Source organism: Rhipicephalus microplus, chromosome 1 (genome assembly GCF_043290135.1).
Source record: "Rhipicephalus microplus isolate Deutch F79 chromosome 1, USDA_Rmic, whole genome shotgun sequence".
NCBI lineage: Eukaryota > Metazoa > Arthropoda > Arachnida > Ixodida > Ixodidae > Rhipicephalus > Rhipicephalus microplus.
This window is the reverse complement of record NC_134700.1, coordinates 99,969,777-99,997,766: the sequence shown is the minus strand read 5'-3', so window position 1 is coordinate 99,997,766 and position 27,990 is coordinate 99,969,777. Positions and strand designations below refer to the sequence as shown.

At 43.7% G+C, this 27,990-nt stretch overlaps 1 protein-coding gene across 1 annotated transcript; it reads left to right on the top strand.

The window, feature by feature from the left end:
* On the top strand, window positions 1-27,990 carry LOC142765560 (endothelin-converting enzyme 2-like). The gene is made up of 14 exons (XM_075866730.1): window positions 1-109; window positions 1,280-1,482; window positions 4,586-4,756; window positions 7,415-7,495; window positions 8,794-8,924; window positions 12,750-12,951; window positions 13,680-13,778; window positions 15,620-15,694; window positions 17,137-17,237; window positions 18,540-18,592; window positions 19,554-19,605; window positions 21,828-21,895; window positions 27,294-27,412; window positions 27,946-27,990. The coding sequence occupies exons 1-14, from the start codon at window positions 1-3 to the stop codon at window positions 27,988-27,990; spliced, it is 1,509 nt and encodes a 502-aa protein (XP_075722845.1).

Genomic DNA, 27,990 nt, shown 5'->3' with positions numbered 1-27,990 from the left:
ATGCGTCGTTATACCATTCCAGAAACCTACAGATCAACGGCCATTGATAGTGCCCTCCAGAGTGCCGAAGAGAAGGCAGCCGCCATCTTCACTGGCTGCATGGACAGAGGTAACTCGTTATCGAAGGCGTGCTACTTTATGTATTAAGTTACTTTTCGACAATTCTAACACAACGTGGTTATATTCTATACCTGTCAAACTTACTTTGGAAGACTAAAGTGGTCAACATACTCTCCTCTTTCTATCGGTGGTCGAGAATTTGCTTATAAAACCTGAGCAATTTTTATTTAGCTGCCACCATTTGCTGAATTCGTACAGATTTTTAAGAGGATGTTTTACACATGTTGGTGGGATTATGTGTACGGCTGCCATTATTCTCGTAAATATTACAAAACAAGAGAAACTTTTCTAAGTTTAACGTGTACAACGTTCTAGTCATCACCCTTATCAACAATATATTGTGAGGAGTCATGCTCTACGAATTTATCCTAAATTCAATTTATCCTAGTAGAAACACAGATGTGTATAGGAAAACAAGGAAGCTACTTCACCCCAAGCTTTTCGCGACATGTCAAATAAACGCAGTCATATAGATGGTAATCTGCACACACTACAACTGCAAAAATTAGATTAAGTTTACTCTCAGGTATCCATGAAGTGACTGTCAGTCACATTAAATGTAAGCTTAAATGTATGGACAAGTTCCACATTTTACATCGTCTACACCACTTACTTCAGACAGACATGGAAGATTCGTTGGCATGCACTTGAGCTAAGCAAACTTTAAGCAAGTTCTAGCTAACTGTCTCGAGGTAGCAAGGGCAGACGATTCTCTGCTAATGAATATCTTACTGAATTAGCTGCTAAAAAATTACAAAAAAACTAATAACCCCGAAACTTCAAGGTGGCCTATACTGAAAGTGTTCCTTTATTTCACCTAAGGTTCATTAACGTATGTTCCAAACTTGACCCATGAGCACTCTTATTTCTAAACGAGTGCACCAAGGTTGGCCACTGAATCAAACGCGCCTAATTCTCGGCCACATTACTCGATATCTACAGTGATACTGCGGCAGGTTAAGATCAGGTCGACTGCGGCAACCATGTAATTAAAGATGGTTAGAAGTTGCTCTGAGGGCCACGTGCACCCTCCACTTTTGTTGTACACGAACTGTTTAACTGCGCACGTGTTTAGTGCTGAAGCGAAAATTTCTTTATCAGAGGTACTACAAGTATACACGCAGTGCGCCACGATGACTGTTGGCGGTGCGCTTTGCAGATTCGATCGAGGAGCTGGGAGCGGCGCCACTCAAAGCACTGCTGGTCAAGTTGGGTCTGCCCTTTCCACCCAACGCTGACGAAGTTCGCCGCCTAGACCTGTCTCACCTGGCAGCTATGGCATTGCGCACGCTCGGTGTGCAGTCCTTCCTGTCGGCTCAGATGAGACCCGATGTGCAGCTCAAGGAGCAGGCTGTGTGCGCTGTGAGCAAGAAACTATCTTATGCGTCACACTTTCATTGCAGCGCTACATTTGACGAGGACGAAACAGACAAGTACGCGACAGGACGGGTTCTGTATTTCTGTACATCCCGCCATGTACTTCTCTCTCTTGTGCTCGTGACATGTAACGCTGTAATAGTCTAAGTGGCGATGTATTACCAACTAGCATCTAAACGTGTTCTGTTAAGGGTACACTTCCTCGCTGTCGCGAAAGCCACATGGCCCAAAGGGGACGTGCTTTTTTCCTCGTAGGGTTAGTTCAATTCACTACTTTCATTGCTCTCCTTGTGCCTTTACGTACACTGCATTCCGTTGAAAAAATAAAACAAGCTAACTGATCTCCCTCTTACTTTGCTTGCACCGTAAAAGTAATATCATGTCACGGCTTCTAGATGAGTCAGTACATTGCATATGCACTCCAAAATTTGCAATTTTCACTATTGCAAATAATTCAATACAAAGCAACGGAACTACCAGACAGGAAAACGGCATGTGCTTTCGCCGTCTGCTCTTAAACAGTGGATAGCGTTGTATTTTACTGTGAGAGGGGACGTATTCAACTACGGATGCAGGCGCGAAAAAAATCACTGCCATATCTGCAAACTAATTGATGTTAGAAGAGCTTGTTCCGAAGTGCACGGGACATTTTTTGGGGAGACCATTCTTTATAGGAAGGCTTGTTAACTAGCCGGCGCATGATATGTACGTCGAAAGAAGCGTTGTTGGGCACGTTCCGCGGCTGGCACTGCACACTGTTGGCCACGTTGATCGGTACGTTAACCACCTGCCCCTTTATGCCATACTGGCCGCTGCCGCGAGTCAAATGCCTAAAGCTCATAAATGACAAACGTGGAGCTAACAGGCGTTCTTCAACGTGGTTGAGTGCAAGCAGGTGAAAAGGCTTAGGCGGTACCTGTGCGCAACACTCATCGCGCGAATTCGTCACGTGCTGCCATAGCAACGAAGCGACGACCCTACGATCCTCGTCCTGCCGGCCAGCTTGACGGTTCTTTTTTTCTCTCCTGGCTCGGAAACACGGCGCGTTCACGCGCGACCAGACCAAGCACCACTGACACCGTTCTCTTTTGCTTTCTCTATCACAATTCTTTCTCTCCGTCACTACTCATCTGCCGTGTGGCGTTGTTAAGGTGACTTCCTGAGCGAAAGACAGTTATGAGGCCACACTTTTCTCTTCACTTCCCTTCCTTTCAAAGCCACTTGGAGACGAGCGCACAGGTCATCAAAAACTAGATCACTAGATGACGGCGCACCATCTACTGTGCTTTGTTAGAATAACCGGAGAAGCAACCTTGAGCGTGACCACAGAAGTGTACACACTGGTAACACTGGTGTACACGCCGGCCACCGGCGTCCGACAAGCCGTGAGCAAAATGAGCAAGTTCTTAAAACTTGTTTTACACGGTGCATACTCAAGTCATATCCTCTAGCCTGCTGTAGAAAATGTTTAATAAAGGCGAGGGCGGAATTTTGACTCTATGAATTACAGTCTAACATGGCACGAGTATTTTCAGTTACCTTCATAGTTCTGGTTAACTTAACTAATCCTGAGCTTCATTTCAGAGTAATTATCCGTTCTTGATTCTCCCTCCGCGTCGGGGTTTCGTGTACAGCTCATGCATTTGATTCAAGTGCACGTGAGAACATTACGACGAAATCAGGCGTACAAGCAGCTTACTGGTGTACTGTGTACTACGATGGTTAAATTGAACTTATATTAAAGTACACAAACCCCTCCAAAATAAACATAGCTGATTGTTCTGACATACGAATGGGTATGACACGAAAGTTAAACATGTTTTCACAGTGGTAATATATGGTTTACTGCGCATTGATGTTCGATCACTTGTACAATGCCTATTCGTGTTTGACCGCTACCAACATCTATTCGACATGAGCGACACAAGGTTGACGCCTAGTGTCACATCACTGTCCCAACGACTAACACTTATGATCATACTTTCACCATTGTGGCCGACGTTGCTAACATACACTTGGACACAGCATATCATCAATCGCATCCAAAAACGACACCAACAAACACAATATATATTGTCACTTGAATATATTCACTTCTTTAAAACGACGTCACTTGAAGAGAGAAAGGGGATGTGTGCGCCCTCAAGTGTATAATAAGGTCGCTTATGCCTGTTTTCATAGATACACTAGTGCTGCGCTTCTGCAGCGTCTTCATGGAAGGCAGACGATCGTAGCTTAGGCTGACAATGCGTGAAAATGTTTTACGTCCCACTGGCGTTTGTATCGCTCCAGCAAAATACGACATTCACCCATCGCCATATTTGCGTTTCTGATGCGCTTGTTGCAACAGTTTCATTGTTGTTCCGAACTTGCTTGAGGGAGTTGGTCGTGTATAAACACCATTGATGCACGTAGAAGCTGCCTTATACTCCATAACACGCGAACTCTGAAGCTAAAGGTAAATACTGGTATTGCACTCAGTGACGCACCTTACGCGGCCAGTGTTTCTCACTGATATCACCGGAGAAGCGTATCAAGACGTCTTAACTGCGTCGTCGCCTAATCATTGCATGTCGTCGTCCATCAGTGTAATAACGCAGCATTTCGCTTCACCGTTCTTGGGCGGTGGCACTGTTCCGCCCTCCTGGCCCTGCCGATCAAGAGCACCACACCATGAATAATGTGTGAGAGACGTTGCATGTTTCTGAAGCCTCATGCATCTGCGTTGGTGGCGTAGTGCGTAGAACGCTGCGCGCCTGTTATCTTAGACCGAAAGTTCTCGGCGAAGAAACATCTTTTTTCTGGTCACTTTGCTCGTACATTAGTGTACATACTCCAACGTACGTCACATCCGTGACGGAGTGGACCAAGCATAAAATGCTTTTGGTTTGGATGCCTTGGAGCAACTGCACACTTTCGTTTCTCGATCATGTGGTTTAAAAACAATGTGAAAGCATATAGCAAGAAATAAGATTAAAAATACGGCAATATTCCACACTCAAGCTGTACTTGTTTATCTGTCAGTAATAACGTTACCATAGTGATGTCATAGTTGACTCCTTATCCAGGTGGTGTCTTGTTTCCGCAGCTTGGTGCTCCTGACGTTTTTCTCGAAACACCACTGCTGGAGGACAACGTGATTCGGATGGCTTGGTATCAGGGCCTGATGGCCAAGGCCTTCTTTTATCTCGTCGAAGACGAGAACCACGCTGCACGTCTAGCTGAGGACACTTTCAATTTGGAGAATGACATAGCCCTGGTGAGTGTATTACTTCTCTTAACAAGTGTTCTGAGAACGAAAATTTCTGTGGGCTTTAAGCCAAATTTTTTCCGTACTGTGAGCAGCCCTAATTACTTTAACCAACAACCTTTACTTTGGCATCATTTCTCACCGGTGCACCTAAGCCAGTGTGGAGCATTGGCTTATCCAGTCAATGCACTTGTGTAACCTGCAGCCCATCCCGTCTTTCTGGCGCTGCTTGTCAATGCACTTGTGTAACCTGCAGCCCATCCCGTCTTTCTGGCGCTGCTTGTCTGCCCAATTACTGTCTCCTCGTCACTGGTCCTCACTCATGCGTCGACACCCTAGGACTCATTCATTTTAACACCAAACCATGTTTGCGACTCAAGGTGAGTCTGGGGGAGTATTATTTTTGTAATATTTAGTCCATGTAAGCCCGGTGAAAAAAAATGTTAGTGTGAGTATGTGTCCTATTGAGTCCAAGGTGCGAGACATGCTTCTCGGGTGAGTGTGAGTTGCACTTGCGCTTTCTCTTTTTTTTTGCCGACCTATGGTCTTGTCTACTCATATTTACCATTCATATCACTTTTACGTCGATTCAAGTTCATGCTCAAATCTACTCGTACGTATTCTAAAGCAGTGCCATTCATACACCAATGCGATATTTATTAATCAGAGACGTGAATTACGTAGGCATGTGCTCTGACCTCCCCTCCCCGAATCCCTCACAGGAAGTTCCTAATAAATTTGTTATGTTGTCATCTCTTTTGAAAAAATTACCTAGTGTTTCGCGAGCTTTCAACACTAGTATTCAGAGGTACTATTAAAAAGAGGCGTAATGGTAATGGTGTTCAAGAGCATTGACCCCACGGTAGGAAAAGCTAATTCTAGGCTAACAAATTTATGAGCAGACCCAGTCAGACACAAATTCAGCCGTAAGTCTGTGTCTCAGTGACTGCGGATGAGTAAAGTGTGTAACCAGTCTTACGTTTTGACCTGCAAGGTGGTGCCGGTGGAAGATTTCTCCTGTGCGTTGTTGAACAATAAAAAATTCGCAGCGTGCGCTTTAACTAAAAACCGAATTCTTCAGTATCCCATTCCCCATTACCAGCCATTGGCATGTACATTGAAAACTATCTGACAAGAAAGGGTTGCTACGTTATACTCGCTGGGCGTATCCTCCTTGGTTTTAGAAATGTTTAGCGAGCGTTGAGCCGCAGTGGCATGAATACAGTGAACTAGTATATACCATGAACTCAAGGGTGTTAAAGGTGGGAAGTAGGCAAGAAGCGCAAGCCGTAAGAAAGTGTGCGTGTGCCATCTCTCGTTTAATCCTTGGAATGTCCGCTGGATGGTGGTGCTTCTATATTGGGGATATATGATGAAAAGATGCGAGATGGTGGTTTTTGGAGTGTTGAATAGATGGACGAACGGATACACAGACAGATGCATGGACGGACGCAGGGGTGGATGCATGAACGAACGCAGGGACGCACAGATGGACGTGCGGACGCACGAACAGACGCACTCACGGATGGGCCAATGGACGCACGGAGGGTCACACAAATGGACGCATGGACATACGGATGCTTCGCCCCCCTCTACATTATTCACTCCGTGGATATGCTGCCATTTTTTTTAATAGTTCGAGTTCACTGAGTCTGGTTGAAGAAGCTTTCTTGAGAGTCAATGCGACCAAGTCGCACTAGAAAAAAATGTGGTTAGTCTGAGTCCGAGTGAGCCCTAAGCACAAAATATATTTCATGAGTTAGTCTGAATGAGCTCTACAAGTTTTGCTCGATATGTCCCTCATTACTGTAGCGTCTCCATAGGAGTGCGTATAGGGTTCCTCCATTTGAAGAGGTGGGGGGACAAGCAAGGGTTCAACATCACTCCATTCCCGTTTGGTCGAGTCCGAAAAAAATCAGGCTTTGCAATGGTCGTAAAAATCTTGATGAAGCAGTGACGCTTTTGCTCTCCAACTTTACGGAAGTTAATGTAAGAAATAAACTACTTTTGGTGTACCACATCACGGTTCTTAAGCTAGATTGTAAAGAAATATGCCAGCTCATAACACTGCACATTAAGCAATGGCAGAAAAAGCCCGCCTGTACCACGGTCTGCACTTGTTGTATCCTCTTACTTAATAAAGACCGGGAGGGGGGGGGGGGGTGCTTTTCTGCTCTTGCCATTGTGCCAACACTTGTAAACGGCATAAAAGCGTTAGAACGTACTGCTGTAAAGAAATGTGTTATCGCTTATCGCCATTGAACATTATGGTGTTCGGGTAGATGAATCTCACCGAGATATTTTTTTCATAATGAAACAAGCGCAAAAATACACACACTCAGAGAGGACACAGACAAGCGGTTTTTTTCTGTTTCACTTTCTTTTCTTAGTTCTTGACACGTGTTTGTTTTGGTTGTGTGCCATAGATTACGGGAGTGCATATTTTGTTATATCACGTTGTTGATGATGACAGGGGAAGTCGGGAATTACGTACATGCGTGTGATGTATTTATTAGCGTTCCTTACGAAATAAAAATTTCAGTTGGTAGTAAGAGCTTGTATGTGTCCTCTCTGAGTGTGTGTATATTTGCGCTTGTTCCAACATGAACCTTTACCAACACGCCCAACTGGCAGTCATCCTAGATATTTTTTTACCCACCGTTGCAGGCTAAGATAGCTGACATACCAACAGAGGCTGATCCACTGTTCGAGCGAGTCCTCATCAGTAACCTCGTGGAACTGCCGCAGGTAGGTTGTCGCCCATAGAGTCAAAATGCAATCAAGCCATGCAACAAGGCTATGCACAAAAATGACCAAGTGGTTAGATAATGCCCTTATCACGCAGAAACTGCATGGTTTTGAATATTCGCTGGCACGAAACAACTACTGTTCATCTTATAGTCACTACGTTTCTTTTTTGTTTTCTTGATATAGGGTGTGTCTTCATGTTTATCGGAGTAGTCAATAAGATGCATAATGTTTTTGCCGAAATAACACAAGGATTAAAAACCAAGCACATTTATTTACTCTATTCACTAATTCACAATTAATTAACGTCGCGTCCACGTACAAAGCAGCCCTGGCAGTTTGACGTTGAGGTACCAATTCTTGATGCACAATTTCATAAAAGAAAACGCATCAACTTGATTTTATGATCTGTGATTTCGCGCTTTTTTGCATTGACTAAATAATATTTTTCACTCCTTGCTGTACAAATATACTTTAATGTCGTATTTTTATGCCCAAGATTCATGTCCAGTGGCGATGTTGTAGGAAATCAATGTCAAAATGTGTTTGCTGCAATTTTTCCGCAGGAGTAAGCCACGAATTCATAGACTGTATGCAGAGGCCTCAGAAGTATTGTAGTGTATTGGAGTGAACAAACTTAATTAGGGAGCAAGAAATATACAAGTTTTTGATATGGCATGTTCTCACCAAGATCTGCCGACATATATCCAGCAGTGGTAAAGACACTACACTGGTGTAAAAGACAATATTTCTGCCTTAACGCATGTACATGCATGCGTCTGCAGTCGAGAGTCGGTTGCAAAAGAGTTCCCATTTATCCGGGTCACTTACACTACAGAAACACTTGCACCATCAAGCCCTCTACTGCAAGCTCTAAAAACGTTATTTTCCGAAAGTATCTACGTGTAACCGGCTTTGTGCGCTCTGATTTTTCCTTAATCTTGCGTGCGATGCCAGCTTGCAGTCTGGCTTCGTAGGAAGGTTGCTCCAGCTCATACGAGATATTGGTGGTATACCAAAAATTATAACTCTGAAAATCAATCGCTGGCTTTCTGCTGAAGTCATGCCTACAAATTTTCAGTTCTCAAAATGCCTCACGGTATGATGGTGTTCATATCTTACGCTATATTCACTATCTGCAATACTTTTAGATTAGTTCTAGAACGGCACTTCCTATTGTTTTGGCTCTGAAGTACGTTTCTTTGTGCTTAGATACGAATGAACGTTTGAAGACGTGTTCTCAGAAGGTTTGTGTTCTGTTCTGGCTTGTTTTTTTTTTCTTGTCAACGTATAAACAGTGGAGCTGGACGGAATTTCTGTCCACCCTGTTCAGCGCCAAGCAGTCTTCGCTCGGAGAGGACGTGTATGTTCTTGTCAGATCCATGGACTTCCTACGCCACCTGGTGCCCGTATTTGGAAACAGCTCGAGGTGAGACAATGAACACCCTGCCACGTTATAGGTGGGTGTCCACTAGAATAACTATCCTCATGCAATATTTTAACAACTGCTTTTTTATACACATGGAACCACTTTGCTCTGAATCGTTAGCCGATATTATATTCCTTGGTTGAGGCTCAGATACATTCATACACGTTCTGAAAATGCCAGCTTGAGTGAGGTTTTTGCATCGCGTTTCATTATAGTTCACAGTCTGGTGCTACCGTATATAGGTCTGCATAGTAGTTCACGCAACATACGCGTAAAACAATATGTTGACCTAATTACTGAATATAATCACGCGCGCAAGGAAAATAAATAAACATCACGCGCATTTGCAATTCTCTATACAGTATATTATAGAAAAACGTTGATACACAGTGCTTATATGCTCATCACGCCACACCATCCGATCAGCAGCCCTATTTGTCTTAGCCTTCTATGTGTCGCTGTTAGTAGCCGTGTGTACCCGCACGCCGGTGATTATGAGGTGACCTCAGGGGCTAGAGCGAGGCTCAGTAGAGAGGAAGAAATGGCTCGTGACTATGGTGGATGTAGATACTATGACGTTAGTTAGTACAGAGAAACTGAGCCAGGAGCCATCAATTCGCCGTGTTCGAGCATGTCATGTCCTTCTTCTTCTCTGCCTTTTCTGCCTGGCTGTGTTTATCACAATTTTACGGTGGGGATTAATGAGTTCAATGAGAGGAGGCGATTGAAAGGTGGCCAAGTGGCGTTAGGCAACTGCTTGAAAAAGTGGACTGAAAAGAGGACCACCTTACTCAGCACAATTGCAAGCTTCGTAATAACGGCTGGATATGAAATCAGTTTGTAGACTCACAGGCTTCGTTATCATACTGGCAAGTCTTTTCAGCGCGCGAAGATAAGAAAAAAAGGGACAGAGTAGACTACAAGACTGCTCTTTCTGTCTACTCAGTCCCTTTTATACGCGAAGGACCCTTTTGACTAGCCTGTGTAACGCTGTCCCTACGTCCGCACCGCTCTCCTCGTCACAGGTGTAGCAGCGGTCCCAAGTAGCTCACGCCCTCCTAGCAGTGCGCGGTGACGTCTCTCTCCCTCGCCTGCCGAACACTCGCCACGTGTCAGCTTCTTTCGCTTTACCCTTTCCACCACTGGCAACGCTCGAGCCCATCCATCCATCCACATGAGGATGGATGGATGGATGGATGGATGGATGGATGGATGGATGGATGGATGGATGGATGGATGGATGGATGGATGGATGGATGGATGGATGGATGGATGGATGGATGGATGGATGGATGGATGGATGGATGGACTGACGGACGGACGGACGGACGGACGGATGGATGAATGAATGAATGGATGGATGGATGGATGGATGGATGGATGGATGGATGGATGGATGCATGGATGGATGGATGGATGGATGGATGGATGGATGGATGGATGTATGGATGGATGGATGAATGGATGGATGGATGGATGGATGGATGGATGGATGGATGGATGGATGGATGGATGGATGGATGGATGGATGGATGGATGGATGGACAGACGGATGGACGGACGGGCGGATGGACAGATGGATGGACGGACGGGCGGATGGACAGACGGATGGATGCACGGATGGATGAACGGATGGATGGACGGATAGATGCACGGATGGATGGATGGATGGATGGATGGATGGATGGATGGATGGATGGATGGATGGATGGATGGATGGATGGATGGATGGATGGATGGATGGATGGATGGATGGATGGATGGATCCGGCTGTGCCCTTTAGGTCGGGTGGTGGCTCACGCCACCTAGCCATAAAGTTAAGTGCTATCAGTAAAGTGGAATTTTGGGCCAGTTGCTACAACATAATGAGGGAATATATGTTAAAATATGTGGAGATGAGCGCCTTTCCTGTCAAGTGCTTTTCCTTCTACCTTGTGCGCTCATATATTTCCACATTAGGTACTATTACTCTGTGTTTAAGGATTGAATTTCAATCACGCCTCAATAGCAGCCACCCATCAGTTAGCCTCCTCCTGGTTATTTCTGTCCATTTAAAGTCTATTTTGCCTTCACTGTCCCTAAACCCTAATGCTTTGAAAACTTCGGCGCCATTATTTTCGACTATAGGGCGGAGCCCTTTAAAGAACAATACCAAATGTTCAGCCGTTTTCTCCTTCTCTCCACATGCACTACATACTGTGCCTGTGCCTTCGTAGTTTGCTCGGTACGTCTTGGTCAGCAATACTCCTATTCTAGCCTGGAAGAGCAGAGCACTACCCCGAGAATTATCGTAGAACTTTTCCCTTGCAATTTCCTGCTTAAGGTTTGGTAGGTCTCCAGTGACGATTTCGTAAGCGTTCCAATCTTCCAAATGTCCCTCTCTGTTTCCTTCACATTCTTCATAACCGATGTTTTTTTCCGCTTGGTATTCTGCTGTTGTATAAATACTTGCTTGGCAGTTTTCGAATTCACTTCCTCCATTTAGTATCAACATTCTTCATGTACAAGTAGCTGAAAACTTTCTTAGCCCAACACTCTTTTCCCATTTTTCTCAATCGCTCCTCAAATTTCATCTTGCTGCTAGCTTCCCTGCACTCAAACGACGTCCAACCCATAACACCCTGTACCCCCTGATTTGGGGTATTCCGGTGTGCTCTCAAAGCAAGTATACCTATGCCACGTTGTGTTAATTTCCAATCTTACTAGAACATCTGATTTCATGCACAGGACTGCATTGCCGAACGTCAAACCAGGGACCATGTTACCTTTACAAATCCCTCTCACAACGTCATACCTATTGTACTTCCACAGTGTCCTATTTTTCATTACAGCTACATTCCTGGTGTCCTTAGTCATTACTTATCTTTTGTGCTACCTTAGATACTCAGCCCCGTTAATTATCATCTCAACCGCACCACCTCTCCATCTGTCGGCGAGAAAAAGCCGCGAGCCGCTGCTTGCCGCACGATCGCGCCGACGGGCGGTACGTGGTCGCTGCATGCTTCCAGCTAGTGCGCGTACACTTCCCTGTTGTTGCCGGCGTTGCGAAGGTTGGCAAAGCCGATCGCGTTCGCGAATGGCGACGTCAACACCGACGAGGCGCGAGCCAGTGAAGCCGAACGCAAGCGTCAGCCGTGAAAGACCAGCTACACCGATGAGTCAAGAACAGTGATCCCGTTCGAGAATACAGACGGTGCGTGAATAACACTGACGAGATGCGGGCCGAGGAAGCCGAGCGCATGCGTCTTCAACGCGTCCCACCTCCCGTGTCTTTGCGTTTCAAACGAACGTCTAGTTGAGTAAATGCTACACCGAGTTTCGCTTCAAACCGTTCTTCCAGCACCCACGTCGACGTCTGTTTCAACCGGGTCAACGCCGTGCGCGCCGCTGATGCTTCGCATCCCGCAGGGTTTCCTTCGGGGAGACGATTCACAGTTATTTTCTTATGTTCGCGCGCTGAAAGAACTTGCCAGTAAGACTGCACCCCAACTAGCCAAAGCTTCAATTCTTCTAAATTACAGATGCTGGGCTTGTTGGTGATTGGGAATGAACGTATTTGCACAGTGCAAGACTGCAAGTAGTTACGACGTAACTACAAAAGAGACAAGGACAGAAAGAGTGATCTTTCATCAGCGCTATTTTTGTCCTTGTCTCCACTTACTCGTAGTCTTGTGCTGTGCAAATATGTTGATTCTAAACGACACTTCGTTATTCTATTGCTAATGACATGTCTAGGGTTTCAACTTCTGATTGATCTAACAGTATCACTGTAAGCACACCGGCAATCTCGATATGTCCTCATAGCCTACAATTTTGGTAACACAGGGCAAGTTTAGCTACTCTTGTAGCTTGGCGGGTCCTCGTCGCCGTGTCTCCAATGCTGCCCAGACCGCTTGACGAGCTGTCTCCTCAGCTGCACGCTCAGGGTGACCCCATACTTGCCTGCTATGCACTGCTGGAACCAACTTTTGGAGCGACCTTTGCCAACACATTGTTGCGCAGCCAGCCTCTTGTGGACGTTGAAAAGGTGTGCCGATTTTTACTAAGCTTATACTTCACATCTTGCGTCTAAACAACTGGGCAGCTACAGAGCTATCCTGCACCTCGAAAAAGATGAGTGTATCCGCAATACAGAGCCTGAGGTCTTCAGCATTGCTTTATTAAATAATGGCAGTGATGCCGACGCTTTCAAGGCAATTTTTTCATCATTTCAGGGGGGGGGAGCTGTTTTTACCCCCTTAAAACGAATATTTTGTTAGATGCCCTGGTTGTAACACAGGTTCAGAAAATAAACATTCAGGTGGGCAGCGAAGACAACGTTCCGACGGAAAGCAAATGGGACGGTGGGGACTTGGTAAGGCAAGCAAGATAAGTAAAACGTAAGAGCAGAGAGGGCTGGGCAGATTAGGACAGAACTGTCCCAAATTTGATAACTCCGAGGCTGGTGATCTGATCGACATAGAACGAATCATGAAAGTCGCTCCTCTGATTTAAACTTTAGAGAGCACTAAAGCTGTTGTTACCTGGCGAAGACAAGTGCCCTTACGACATACCTTGTTTGTGTATTTCTCCTCATGTCACTATAATCTGATGCTACTTAAGAAGACTGGATTCGCATAGACGACAAAATCACGTCAGCCGATCGCCTTCACGACTTAAAAAAAGTGGCCCCATGGGTACCGAACTGATTTTGTACAGTGCAGGACTCCTACTAGTTGCAGCGCGCATATGGAAGTGATTTTTGTTCCTTCGCAGGTAAAAACGATGTTGCACCAAATCCAGGCCAGCATTATTGAAATGCTTCAAAATTCGCCCGCCATCGGCAAGGAAATGAATACTGTCGTTGAAGAGAAGGTGTGTATGGCACTATATATGAAAGAAGTTTTCTTAGACCCACGATACAAACTATGCGGGTTTCTAAGTTTTCTGCCAGCTTCGTTTTAGCAAAAAAGGGCAGTTGTTTGTTCGCTTTTTTATGGTACTATTTTCTATTTATTAGAGGTGTGATAATGTTAAATGTTTGAATAAGAATTCGACTCAAATGTGACGAAAATCTCTCGAATGTCTAATATGGGTTTATCGTTATAAACTAGCAAAACAGGAAGCAATATTAAGTTTTTTTTTACTGTGTTAAGAATAAAAAAGAAATGGTTCTCAGTTTGAAAAGGGGTAATCATAGGCACCAGGTATTTGACGTTCTTATTCCTGAAGTGCCCATACCATCGAGAAGGAGCGTGCAGTGATTTTTTATTGCCTTCCTACAAGACACAGAGCTCAAAAACACGTGGCGACACAAACTTATAATTTACGTAATGCTCACGTGGAAGAATTTATGGTTATGCATGTTAAACTAGCCCCGTCTGACAACAACTACTGACAGCTAATGGCAATGAATAAATCAGCATTTACCTACACAGCAGCATGCAGAGAAGACTCGAAATGTTATGAAAGTAAACACTTGCTCTCGGCGCAATGTTACAACGCATGTACAGTTTTTCCTACAGCTTAGGAGAGCCCTGAAAAACTATTTCAGTGTAGTCAAAAAAGCTGCTAATCGGTAGTCAAAGATACTGATATTAGTTCTTGCTCTCAGCTAAAGATTTCTTCTCTGCACAAATGACGTCTAAAACACAGTTCACGACCATTGGCTGGCGGGAGTATCGTGAGCTACATATTTACTGTGGCTGCTGCGAGATGTCATGCCGTGCCCTCCCCTTTTCTTCCTCCTCCTCCCCTTCCTTCTTGCGTAGCTGTCAGCGCGGTTGCTGGTACGAATAGCAGAGCATCATTTAAAGCGTGCGACAAGTCGTTTTAACTTAGCTCGTGCATGACTTACCGTAAATTTTTGCGGCAATTGATTCGCCAAGCATAATAGACTCCTTTCATAAAGTCAATCGATGATTTAAGTCGACAGTATAAAGTCTGTCTCTGAGAAACGCTTGGTCTTGTTGGTCTTGTCGGCGCAGCGCTTACGTAAGGGCCACCTTAGTTTATTGTCCCACTCTAAGAGTGGATGTAGACACTGCATAATATGTAGGTTCTTTATTTTTGTAGAGAGGAACAGGTGCGACCAACAACTGTACTTGCTTGTTGATCCACACTGTGTGGTGGTGTTATTTAGTACTTATCATCTCCTTTCATATTATTGACGTCAACATTGTACGATATTCTAAACTACCTAACTAATGTTAAGCATATGAACAGAGTTTACGTTAAATTGCATTAGTCATGTTTCTGAACACCTGTCGCTGTATTAATCATGCTGAGTTGATAATTTCTGCCGTTTTAGTTCAGTAGTGCAATATTTATATCGTGCCTTTCATTTCGTAAAGAAAGTTACTTATAACTAAAATTGCAAAATATGGGAAAATCAAAGCCACCAGAAATACAAAGTGAACTTCGGTGGTATTTAGGACGCCTTGTGAAAAATTAATAGTTCGCCTTAAAATCTCTGCTACCTTTGTATCGAAGAATGTCTCTGTCCAACTTACATCAAGTACACATTTATAGTATATTCGTACTTATATATAACTGTACCACTGCCGCAAATCATTTCTAAGCCTTCTAACATAAATGAATGTGTGGGTGTGGGAACGCGAGCCTGCATTGGCTGGCTTCAACAATATACCATTGTTTTTCAGCATGCTATATTGTGATGGTTCACTGTAAGCACTGGTTGTTTCTATCTTTTGCAGATGCGCGACATGAAGTTGCATATTTTCCCGCGACACATGGAGGGCGTCAAAGACATGAATAGCATTTTCGAAAAGGTAATAAATGCAGCGAAAAACAAGGGCCACAGTAGCGCCTGTAATATATGCTCAGCCTAGTCGGCTCACGTTTCAAGCATAGCCGTTGTTAGGCTATCGGGCACGTGTTTAAACTACCGACTTTTTAAACTCAACGCCAATGTTACGAGTTAACAATATCATGTCACGTCAGAAATAGTGGGCTAATGATTACGAAGTGCGGATCCTAAAGCACCGGAAGGAGCTAGAGGAGGTAAATCGATAGTGGTTGTCGAGTAGCCCCTGTCGAGTATTAGAGACGCTAGAATTTGAAGCTTGTGGAAGGGTCATATGTCCAATAGCCTAAATAAACACGATATCTTTAAGACATCAAAAAACAAAAAATAGAAGAGAATAATATAACCGAAGCCGTTACAGCCATCTATAGCTAGGCGCAACCTGAAAATAGAAGTTAATTGTCTAAACGTTCAGGAAAGTACACACAATCTTGTAACGTCGTAGGTTAAGTAAAGTCTGTTACATCAACTGAGCCAAGTGACCGTTTGTTTCCACCCTGTGTTGTAAAAGATGTGTATGTTGATATTTACCATCATCATCATCATCATCATCATCATCATCAAATTCAGCGCACCAAATCCGATAGGTCCTGTTGGCATGGTGTAAATATAGAGTATCATTTTTTTTTAGGTTGAGAGAGGGAGGTACTTTACTGTGTTCATACACTGATAACACAAAATAATGTTCTCGTTGAATTTTTAAAACGAGGTTAGTTATTATTCGACATCCGTAACTGCACCCCGTGAAATAAGTAGTTCTGATAGCTGCTCGTAGATGTAGCCATTCCTTGTGCGTTTATCAGTACCCCAGAATAAGCAAGAAAATTTCAAATTCCACGCCGTCTTTGGTGAGCCACTCAAGCAGCAGTATAGTGTTTAATTGCCCCGCCGCGGTGGTCTAGTGGCTAAGGTACTCGGCTGCTGACCCGCAGGTCGCGGGTTCAATTCCCGGCTGCGGCGGCTGCATTTCCGATGGAGGCGGAAATGTTGTAGGCCAGTGTACTCAGATTTGGGTGCACGTTAAAGAACCCCAGGTGGTGAAAATTTCCGGAGCCCTCCACTACGGCGTCTCTCATAATCAAATGGTGGTTTTGGGACGTTAAACCCCACAAATCAATCAATCAATAGTGTTTAATTAGTCTTCTTATTATCTGTAGTTTTCGTTGACGTTGAAGTGAGCTTCTGCTCACGCCTTGTTAAGTCCACAGCTATATTTCTCCAATCTTAGCTCCGACTACTAATCTAACTTGCGCCTATCATAATATGTTATATCCCCGTTTATCTGACATTATTCCTTACACTATCACATGCGTAGATTTTACAGCCTAAGGAGAGAAGCTCTATGTAGTTACCACACTCGTGTTCGAGAATATCATAGTGGGTATTGATACTTTCTTTGCACTGCAGGCTCGAGATATCAGTTCTTCACGCGTGCTGGACGGCTTCTTCACGCTTTCATCCTTAGCCATGGAGACCCGTTGGTTGCCGTCATCGCCTGTTTTACAAAAGTATGTCGTCTTGGGCTGCTCGCTAGAGAAGGGCACGTGTGTCCACCATTCACTTGTTCCCACCCGCAATGCTGACTTCCACTGAAGGGCTACTTAGCTTATTTTTGTCAACACTGAGAGACTTGCTATAAGATTTGTTCTTGCGATGCAGGCTCACTATAAAATAAATGAACGCTGGTTTTAAGGTGTGTATCAAAAGGGCACGGTGAACAAAATCGGAACGGTGACCAGGCCACAACTGGTTAAGATGAAGGCATTTGTAACAGCCTTAACTGTCATTTACAGCCAGGCTTGATCTGTGCTGCACAATATAATTCGTTTTCGTAGACATCAGTGGGTATTAAGAAGACACTAAAGTTAACAATAAATCAATATCGAATTTAAATTATGGTTTCGCAAAACTCTAAAACCGTTCATTTTAGTATTATCAATTTATTATTAGAACCAAAATTGAAGAGCGATATCATTTCCATGCATAAACGTCAAAGCGTCGTTAGGTAATTCCAAGTGTTGTTTTTTTTCTGTTTTGGGCTCTCCGGTACAAAGCAATCTTCTCGAACATGGTACTTTAAGTTTTTAATTCTGTCTGGTGGCAACGTACTTCGTCTATACCGATTGCGAACTATGTAAATCCAAGAAGGCGCCATCGAGAATCAAGGCTGTCACAGTTAATTGGACACAAACTTGGATTTGGCGTCGTCACTTTCATTTACCTTTGCGTGCTTTCTCGCTTATACAAACGCCAACTCGCGGTGAGAGTTGTGCTTTTGACGTCGTAGAAGGCCAATTTACTAGCACGAGAAAAATTGTTTTTCTTTTTAGTGTTGCTTTACCAACTTACCCTTGGGTACACCGAACACATCGGATATAATCAATAAATTTTGTCGATAGAACGTACACAGCACGCAGACCTGTGCGTCCAAAATAGCCCCTTGGTGCACAGTCATTGAACATTCCTAATGCGCAGTGCGATGTGTTACTCTCACTCAAAGAAACCGAACCAATATTAAAGAATTGTGGTAACGTGATGTGTTCAAAGCGCGACTTGGGGCCCTCAAAAAAGAACGCCGTTTTTTTTCATATATTTTTTTCGTGCTTTCACGTGCGATTTTTTGATGTTCTTTGTATGCAACAAATGATTTAGAACAGGGCTAGTTCTCACCTGGATCGAATGTGAAAACGTGCCGTAAATGAAGATAATGGGAACCGACAGTCAAGTGCCAACTCTGGGTATTCGCACAAGGAAGCGATTGTGAGCAGTCATATGTGTGTGTTAACAAAACGGCCTTCATAACATTTCAGCTGGGCGTTTCTGGACGTGTCTCCTTCCTACTACGTCTTTCACAATACCTTAGGTGAGTAATTTTTAATGTGTTTTGCTACCCGTAAGATTATTACTTTCACTTGACGCCCCAGCTTCATTCTCTCGCATACAGACGTGGAGTTACAAGTCAGAAACACTGATAAAAAACGTATTAACACAAGGTGTGAAAAGCAAACTTGGGTTCGTTGTTGCCATGGAGCCACGTGGCAGCATGGGCATCGATATCGAATCAAGACGCTGGCATGATGCTGCCTCGCCACTATTCAAACGCTTTCTGCACCTAACGTGTTTGTGCACGGCCTCCAAGATCGGAGGCACGTCACTTTGTTTTGCATTGCCTCTGTGATCTAGACGCTTTCTTATCATCACTGCGACAATAAGCTACTGTTGTCGACAAGCGATTATTTCCTTCGACCAATCTGCGATGTCGTACGATCATGTCATCGTGCGACTACGTCACGTGATATAGAAGTGACGTCATCACTATGTCACAAAATTTTGATGCTTTGTGGCGACGTCTTGACGTCACATGGGGACGTTGTCACGCTATGATAATATTTTGTATCGCTTGTCGCCAACGTTGGGGGTTATAGAGGGCGAAATTTCACGTTTCACAAGGCATTGAAGGCTTTCGCCTTAAAAGAGAACTTCACGTGCACTTTCATAAGGAAATCTTTTAAAGTCAACCAAAATGAAAAGAACAGATCACTGAGAGATAGATAGGCTCTATTATTTGAGGCTTTGAAAACTGCCTAAAAACGTACGCAACGGGAACGGTGGTCCGAAGACATCGAACATCATCATGGTCAGCCCGCTCTATGTATTGTCAGTTGCTTCCGATCCATGTCAATTATGACGTTGCGAAGAGTGAGGTGCAGCAAGAAATTTTTTGGCCAGTGAATGTGTCAACACTTTGCTACATACTCTAATAGACTGCCTCACCACTTTTGTTGCTTCGAAGCTTTAATTTATCATCTTGTTATCTTTTTCAGTAATTCCCTTCACATCTGTACAAAAGCCATTTATGTATGATAACCTGTTTCCGTAAGCATGCGAATTTATTTAATTCTATTTTGGTTATTATTTCAAGGTGTTTTAAAAAAATGTGTCCACTATTACTGAAAAATTAAAGAAAGGAGGTATCTGCGTGCTACCTGCCACGTTCTATTTACCGTGACAAAAGGCATGTTCAGATGCATACAAATATAATTAAGGTATCAATTGTAAAAAGTAACTCAACTAACCGTTTACCCGGTAGAAATAAGCGGTTGAGTCTAATGGGAAAATTCAAGTCTTTCTGCGAATAGTCCATAGCCACTTTAAAACTGCTGAAAGGCGCCCTGCCTTTTACTCAACCTAGCCCCGCCGCGGGGGTCTAGTGCCTAAGGTGCTGACCTGCAGGTCACGGGATAGAATCCAGGCTGTGGCAGCTGCGTTTCCGATGGAGGCGGAAATGTTGTAGGCACGTGTGCTTGGATTTGGGTGCACGTTAAAGAACCCCAGGTGGTCGAAATTTTCGGTGCCCTACACTACGGCGTCTCTCATAATCATCTGGTGGTTTTGGGACGTTAGACCCCACATATCAATCAACCACTTACTCAACCTTATTCTCCTCTCTCTCTCTCTGAAAGGCGGGCGAAGGTTGATGAAATCTGGCTAATTTATCAGTCGAAATTGTAGCGAACTCACCAAACATCGAATCTGGCATTCATTTCAAAAAGGTCCCTAGGGACGAGACTGTTTCTTTCGCCGTTGTCAACCGTCCATCTACATTTTCGTTTCGTGGCATCGCTTTCTTGCTGCATGGCCGCGTGGCCGCATATCGACGCTCGCTTTTTCTACTCCCCCTATGCGAGAGAAGCAGTGCCGTAACTGAGGGCGTTATCGAAGTGTATGAGATGCGCTGTTTGGTGCATCGACGGCGGCAAGCGAACCCGCGACCTTCAAGTCAGTAGCCAAGCACCTTGAGTGCTACGTCGTCGCGTCGGACAGATAGGTAACGCAAGCAGTAGAATAAACAAAACAATAAACCTAAAGAGATACATACTTCCAACTTGAATGTAACATAACACGTAGGTACAATGCATGCGGCAACCAAGTCAAAGTAGGATGAAACACAACGTATACACTTACAAACATCAAACGCCAAAATGACCACAAAATTAAGCAGAAAGATTTCATTGACACCAACAAGGATGAAAAAAAACTTATGTGAATCCGCAAGCTCATTGTGAAGCTCCTAGAACGTAATTATAGTGGCTATGTGTGATGGTAGGTTATTCTGCAGGGGGGGGGGGGTGATAGTAGTAGTAGTAGTAAATTCAATATTAGCAGTAGTAGTTGTAGTATTACTAGTAGTAGAAGCAGTAGTAGCAGTATTAGCAGTAGTACCAGAAGTAGTAGTAGTAGTAGTAGTAGTAGTAGTAGTAGTAGTAGTAGTAGTAGTAGTAGTAGTAGTAGTAGTAGTAGTAGTAGTAGAAGAAGAAAAAGAAGACGAAAATTCGATGCTTGTTCTGCTTTGCTTGCCGCGGCGCCCGCCTGGAGCAACAAGAACAAAAGTTCGGTTACATGGAGTCCACTCTCTTTGTCTCTCTCTCTCTCTGTCTTTCTCCATCTCTTTATCTTTCCTTGCGATACCCCGAAGTATGGTGCCCTCAGTTTACCACCCCATTTCGGGCTGCAATGTTCTTTGTAATGGCATCCATCGATGTACAATTCTTGTAGTGTTTCTGTCTTGTTATTATCAACTTTTAAAGCAACTGAGCTTTCTTGTAGTTGAGATTGCACTTTTGTTTGAATGTGTAAATTCACTTTCCTTATATTATATACTATCACATTTGCGCGTGCTTATTTGTGCACCCCTATACTGTTTTCCCATCCTGCTTGAACACGCACGATTCACATTACTGACACTCGCCGCGGTGGTCCAGTGGCTAACGCATTCGGCTGCTCACCCGCAAGTCGCGGGATTAAATCTCGGCCACGGTAGCCGCATTTTCGACGGAGGAGAAAATGTTTGCAGCCCGCGTACTTTGATTCAGGTGCATGTTAAAGAACCCCAGGTGTTCACAATTCACGAAGCCCTTCATTACGGCGTCTCTCATAATCATATCGGGCTCTTGGGACGTTAAACCACAACAATGAATATTTTTATCACATCACTGAAATAGGAATTTTGATCCACTAGGCTAAGTAGAAATAAGTTTTACTGTGGCAGAAGATACGTTTTAATTTTGCTGCCTTGATGAATACTATACCTTTCACAGGCCGATACACATTGCGAGATTTGGGTTTTCTGCTGCCCGACAACTTCTACAAGCAGTACTTCCTCAAGGTAAGTACACCTTACAATCATCGGTAGATCAAATAAAAGTTTCAAGCAGCTCATATTATCCACGATGAGGCAAGATATATTGCTCTCTATTCTCCGACTTGCAATTATGCGAAACAAAAGGGCTTAAAGAAAGAGATAACTGCTGCGCAGAGACGTGCACCTTGTCCGTTATCTTTTCTTTCAAGGTGCGTACGTCTGTTTTCGCTATATACAAAACAGTGAGGACTATTTAACTATAAATGAATGATACATCACTGTTTTCTGCAATCATCAACGCTATTTTCAACATTTGTAACATTCGTACTAGGTTTGAACAAACTAGGCAGGTACTGGGCAAGTGCGAGGCAGGTAAAGGCGTGAAATGTCATGCCTCACACAGACTGGTCCCAACGTTCAGCTGGAATAAACACGCAGATTCATAGCCTAATATGGTGATCCGTATGAAGCAATACTTTAGTCTCAGGTTGTTAAACCTATTGCCTGGAAATAACACTCTCGCGTACGAGTGATTCCACTATCATTATATGTAACGTCGTATAACATTGAGTAGTGGTCAGTGTATCCACCACGAATATCCCAATTGTATTCACTGGCAGTCATGGTACGCTGTAGAAGCTTTTGCATTTATGCATAACTTCGTTCACCAGCTCTAGCTAAACGTAAACATGAAAAAACGTCTGTAACTCTATACTACAGTGAAACCTTAGGCAGCGCGTAGCATGGGCACCCAGCGATTCTCGTTCTTAGGGTTCCCACTGCTCCGCTTGCCAAACCATCGATGTGGTTAATCTTTTCTGCAAATATGTAGGGTTTCACAGGCGCGAGTATGATCTGGTTAGTGAGATGAGCGAACTTGGTGGGCTACACGCGTGATATATTTCGCTGCACTTCATAGACTTCCTGTTGGTTACGGCTGTTGAGATACGTGTATTCTGCAGCGCATTCTGTCAGGTTGTTTCTCCCTTGAGACGTAGCGATGAAGGGGCCAGAACACCGCCGATGGGAGGAGCAATCACGAGCTTGGCGAGGCAGTGGTGTCCGCCCTTGTGCAGCGCAGGTGTCAGCTCGATGTTTTCGAAACGTGTTTAGCAATTATAGGTGAATTATTGCGGTTACTTCTCAGTTCTGTCTGTTATTTACATTATTTTAAACTTTTTTCGCTTATATTAGCACGGCTTTGAGCATTTCTAGCCTTGTTTCAGTCCCGTATCAACCGCCTGATTTGAAGTGTGATCCCACCCCAGCAAATAGACGGATGGGTGAGAGGCCAGGCCTTTAAAGGGCTACATGCTTGAAATTTCGCGTGTTGAATATCGTCATATGTACAGACAGTGATGTCGCGATAACGAAGCCCATATCAAGGGTAACGATCTCCACAGTTGTGCGACTTCAACAACCTCCAAATCGCGGCCCCACGCTGTATGCGTGTGAGCATTCGCATTGCTTCTCAGTTCCTATAAAGCTACCTGTAGTGTCTTTTTATACCTAAATTGCTGAATACATTGCATGGCTACAGTTTTCATGCTGGCCCCGCGAATGTTCGGAATTTAGATGATTACCACCGAAGTTGGCGATTGCTTCAACGAATAGTTTATTCTTCGATGCAATGTTTTGTTTACCTAATACGTGGAATAAAACACTCGACCCACTGTCCGCATTCGGTTTGCAGCTTCATAAAAAATAATGCTTTTTGACCTTACTAAATATAGTACACAAATTATTTTCTAGCCTAGTGCAATTATTAGCGCATCATTCAGGTAAGCTATGGAGACGGGACTTGTGTCAAGCATGATTTCTTTCCGAGATGCACCACGTGTGTGCACTGTGAGTTTAAACACCACCATGGAATGCAAACTTCATTTTAGTATTGGTGCCTATATTTTTGTTATGGTAGAAATCAGTATCAATACCTGACGTCAAATCCTCTTCAGAAATTACCCTTATATGAGATACTGGAAAGGCGTTAGTTTTTTTTTTTTTCAGAATGGCAACGTTAGGTGGAATTCAGTTAAGTGAAAGCGGAGATCATTCCGGGAAAAAGGGAACTTTAGAACCACCCACGTCTTTCACCATGGTAACTCCAAGTTCTTATTTTTTCGATTATTCAAAAAGAAATGTAAAAGCGTGGAATGCTATTTTATGTATGCATGAAATGCTATTTTGTGTATTTTATGTATGCATGGAATGCTATGTTGTATGCATGGAATGCTATTTTTGTTATAAGTATTTTGAGTACTGGTAATTAATTGCAGTTGGCACAATTGCCGTCATCAGGCCCATTCCTAATGTCCCACTCCTGGCGCATATGGCGTCATACATTTACCATAATTTTCTAATAGTTTGCTGTTCACAAGAGACGTTTTAAACATTCCCGAAAATTCACTTTTCACTGGAACATAAATGGTTATTTGCCTTTAGTGTCCCTTTAGCCCGAACGTGTTTTATACCGGGGTGCACCAGAACTTCAGTGACATCATATTTACTGCGGAAGTGTCATCGATATATTTTACACGAACCAACGACAATGAAAAAATACAACCTAGTTGATTTAGATAGGCTAAGAACTGAAGCCTTGACATCAGTGACTATGGCGAAAGGAGCCCACCGCTCTAGCCTCTCCGCCGCCAACGCACACGCACAAAGCTTTACAAGCGCGCCTTACACGTCACTCACCTCCGAAGTTCCTCACAGTAATCTTAGTAGACGAAACAGCGTCGCTGTCGGTGAAGGGAATTACTGCATCATAACACTAACCAGTGCCGATGGGAAGCGCTTCGATAGTTTCAGCCCAATGAAGGCTTCCAATTAATTATTGTGGGGAACTCTACCAATGGTGCAATGCGCCGTAAGCGATGATCTCTTTGTGATGAGCTTGGGTCTGCGAAAATTGTGGAACTCAGACTCATGCAGGAAATATATTTTGCGCTTAGCGCTCACTCAGACTCGAACTCACGACTTGATGTGAGTCTGAGTCATTGCGATGGAGTCGACTCACGAGCTTGTTAGCCGATAATTATAGTTTTCGGCTTTGGTGGCAATGCTCTTTAACACCTGTATCACAAGTCACTGGTGCTCTTCTTGGCGCCTTCATATATTACCTTCAAATACGAGCCTAGAGTGTGTTGCAGATCAGTAAGAAACGACATTTTTTTTGAAATAGACAATCACATATGATATATTTATCAATAACTTCCTTGAAATGTTGGCGGGGGTAATTCAGGGTAGCCCTACGTAATCCGTCATACATGTTTTTGGTCAATAAATATAGAAATGGTGTATAGGAACTAGACTGCCTTCGAATGCTTGTAAGTAGACGCGACTGTAAACGTGGATTTAGGTAAAGCTGATAGTAATGCTGAACGTAAGTATATAACTGTAGATATGCAACAAAAATAAAACTCACTCATTCAAGAATTATATCTTGCACTTTGGACTCACTCGGACTCCGACTCGTCGAACTTTTCCTTAGCAGGACTCATTCAGACTCAGCTTCAAGAAACATTTCTTCAGTCGGACTCACTCGAACCTAAACTCACCAGAATACTACTCACCCAGACTCACTAATACTCAAACTCATGGCTCGATCGGAGTCTGAGTGATTCGTAGTGAATTGGCTCATGAGTGATCACGCCGACCTATGGAGGCGAGGCCGTTCCTGCTTCACCTTTCGCGTCGTGTGAGCGTGACGGATTGCCGACTGAGTAGTGCAGCTTCCAGATGCCCCAACTTCGTTTCTCGGCCGCCTATTGTTCCGAGCATGATAGCACCAACTGGCCCCGCCGCGGTGGTCTAGTGGCTAAGGTACTCGGCTGCTGACCCGCATGTCGCGGGTTCAAATCCCGGCTGCTCCGGCTGCATTTCCGATGGAGGCGGAAATGTCGTAGGCCCGTGTGCTCAGATTTAGGTGCACGTTGAAGAACCCCAGGTGGTCGAAATTTCCGGAGCCCTCAACTACGGCGTCTCTCATAATCATATGGTGGTTTCGGGACGTTAAACCCCACAAATCAATCAATCAATCAATGATTGCACCAACTGATAAAGAACTGCTGCAGTAAATGGCACAGAAAGGCAATGACATTGACGCAGTGAATGCTTTGGTGAAGCGAGAAAGACGCAGCGTGACGCCTTCCCACGTTCACTGCTCAAGCTACATGTATACGAGCTCTGCCTCTCGCATTCCTGAAGCTCTTTGTGGTCACAGGTGCACATTACGCTATTATTAGGACTCCGCGTTTTCGGAGTTTATTTTTCTCAAATTCCGAGAACTTCCTTCTTTTTCAAGGAAAATTTCTGTTTATCAAAGTTTATTTCTCATAAATGTACAGTTGTCATGAATTTGATGTTTAATTTGGAATATAAGCTAATGCAAAATCTTCTTATTAATTTAGTTTCAATGAAAATGAGTTGCATTGTTGCTGATAATTATGTTTTTCCATCCTTTCGTTTTTTCTCACTTGTCATTTACCTTGCTAAAACGCTATAGATGTTCACTGCTGTCAACTCACCAAAGTGTACCTTCCTGGAAGGCAGGAGCTATATCGGCAAGATTCTTCTCAGTTATTTTTCTCAGTTATTTTTCTCAGTCTCCTTCACCTCCTCGATGAAAAAATAAACGACCTATTATTATTGCTGCTAATACCCTGAAATTTTAGATGAAATGATACGGGAACAAAAAAAAAACAGGTGAGTGCACGAAGCACATTTTGCATGTCTGGAAGGTTTGAATGCACAAACGCATATACAATATCACTAACTCAGGAATGCTAAATGCCTTCTTTTGTATCGTATTACAACATTAAAGCTTCTTGTAATAGGCGCAAGCATATTTTATAAGGTAGCCTCCACAGTTGAAAGTGCGCTCTTTTCTAATAATAAGTATCTGCTTTTAAAATGCCCTTTCAATGTTAGAAATGCCCTTTTAAAATCGGAGTTCATCGGATAAATCCGAGTTGTGTAAAATTTCTCGGTGAGTATTTACCAGATTTTTAGAATCCCAAAACACGGAGCCCAACCTATACGTTGAGCGTACGCCTTGACGTTTTTCTCTTCAAATGATTGCGCTTTGACTCAGCGCATATTGAATACCTGTGTCCATTATGAGTTTGTTGATGCCATCTTTGCGCGGGATTCTTCCCATTCTGTGTTCTGGTGTATGTTCACTACTTAAGCTACCACGTGGCTTCAATCATGACTATGGACGCTAGTCGTAGCGATAGAAATGTGCATCAGTGTGGTGCATCTATATACTTCCACTGGTGATATAGCTGCCAAACTCCTAGTGACCGTGCAGGCCCTCTTGCATGAATGAGCAATAAACGATTCCTGGGAAGACCCAGTTCACTTTGTCTTATACCGATTCCTATGGCAGGGGCTCAACTATCATTTTTTTTTCTTGTAGGCTGGCTTGTGGACAGCAGCGGTCGTTTCCGTGTCTGGTGGTCAGAAAGCGCGCGCAGTATATACGACAAGCGCACATTCTGCCTCGTCAAGCAATATGCGGAGTACAGCAAACTACCGGTGAGCATGTCTTTTTTCTTCGCTCGGTTCGTTCACCTACAAAACTCACTGTGCTTCGTCAACGAACGCAGCAGCGCGGTTGTGACGATGGACCACGCCACCATGAATTACTAATGTGAAAGCATCCAAGTCTCTGAATTCCAAAGAGTGCTGAAATAAAAAAAAATAACTTGTGAAACATATCAGGCTTTTTGTCCTAAAAGGAAACGCAGAAATAACACAATCGCTTAAAGTCAAACGTTTTTCTTAAAAATGTACGGTGCCCAATGGATACTCTGTGTTTCTCTATCCGAGATGATGCAGTTTCAGTTCTGCAAACACAAATAAACATCACATTTCAGGCATTTGACTCTTAGTTTTCCACCACGTCCTAGTATAGTGGCACTTGATACGAGATGACAGCATTTCATATTGTGGAACTTTCCCATGTGATTGTACCTTACCTCTTCTGGTGTAAGTGAGATTATCATGCTCCACTTCACTGCACAGTGCAATTTCTGCGCATTAACCTTTAAATTTCTGCTTGATCTCAGATGCCATTCAGTGTCATCTTTGAGGAGCAAGTTTGCTATGTTTGA

Excerpts from the sequence above, each read along its gene's own strand:
- LOC142765560 (XM_075866730.1), top strand. The coding sequence starts at position 1 with ATGCGTCGTTATACCATTCCAGAAACCTACAGATCAACGGCCATTGAT. Across the intron at positions 8,925-12,749 it reads GTATTTGGAAACAGCTCGAG|GGCAAGTTTAGCTACTCTTG; the intron begins GTGAGACAATGA and ends TTGGTAACACAG. Across the intron at positions 12,952-13,679 it reads CTCTTGTGGACGTTGAAAAG|GTAAAAACGATGTTGCACCA; the intron begins GTGTGCCGATTT and ends GTTCCTTCGCAG.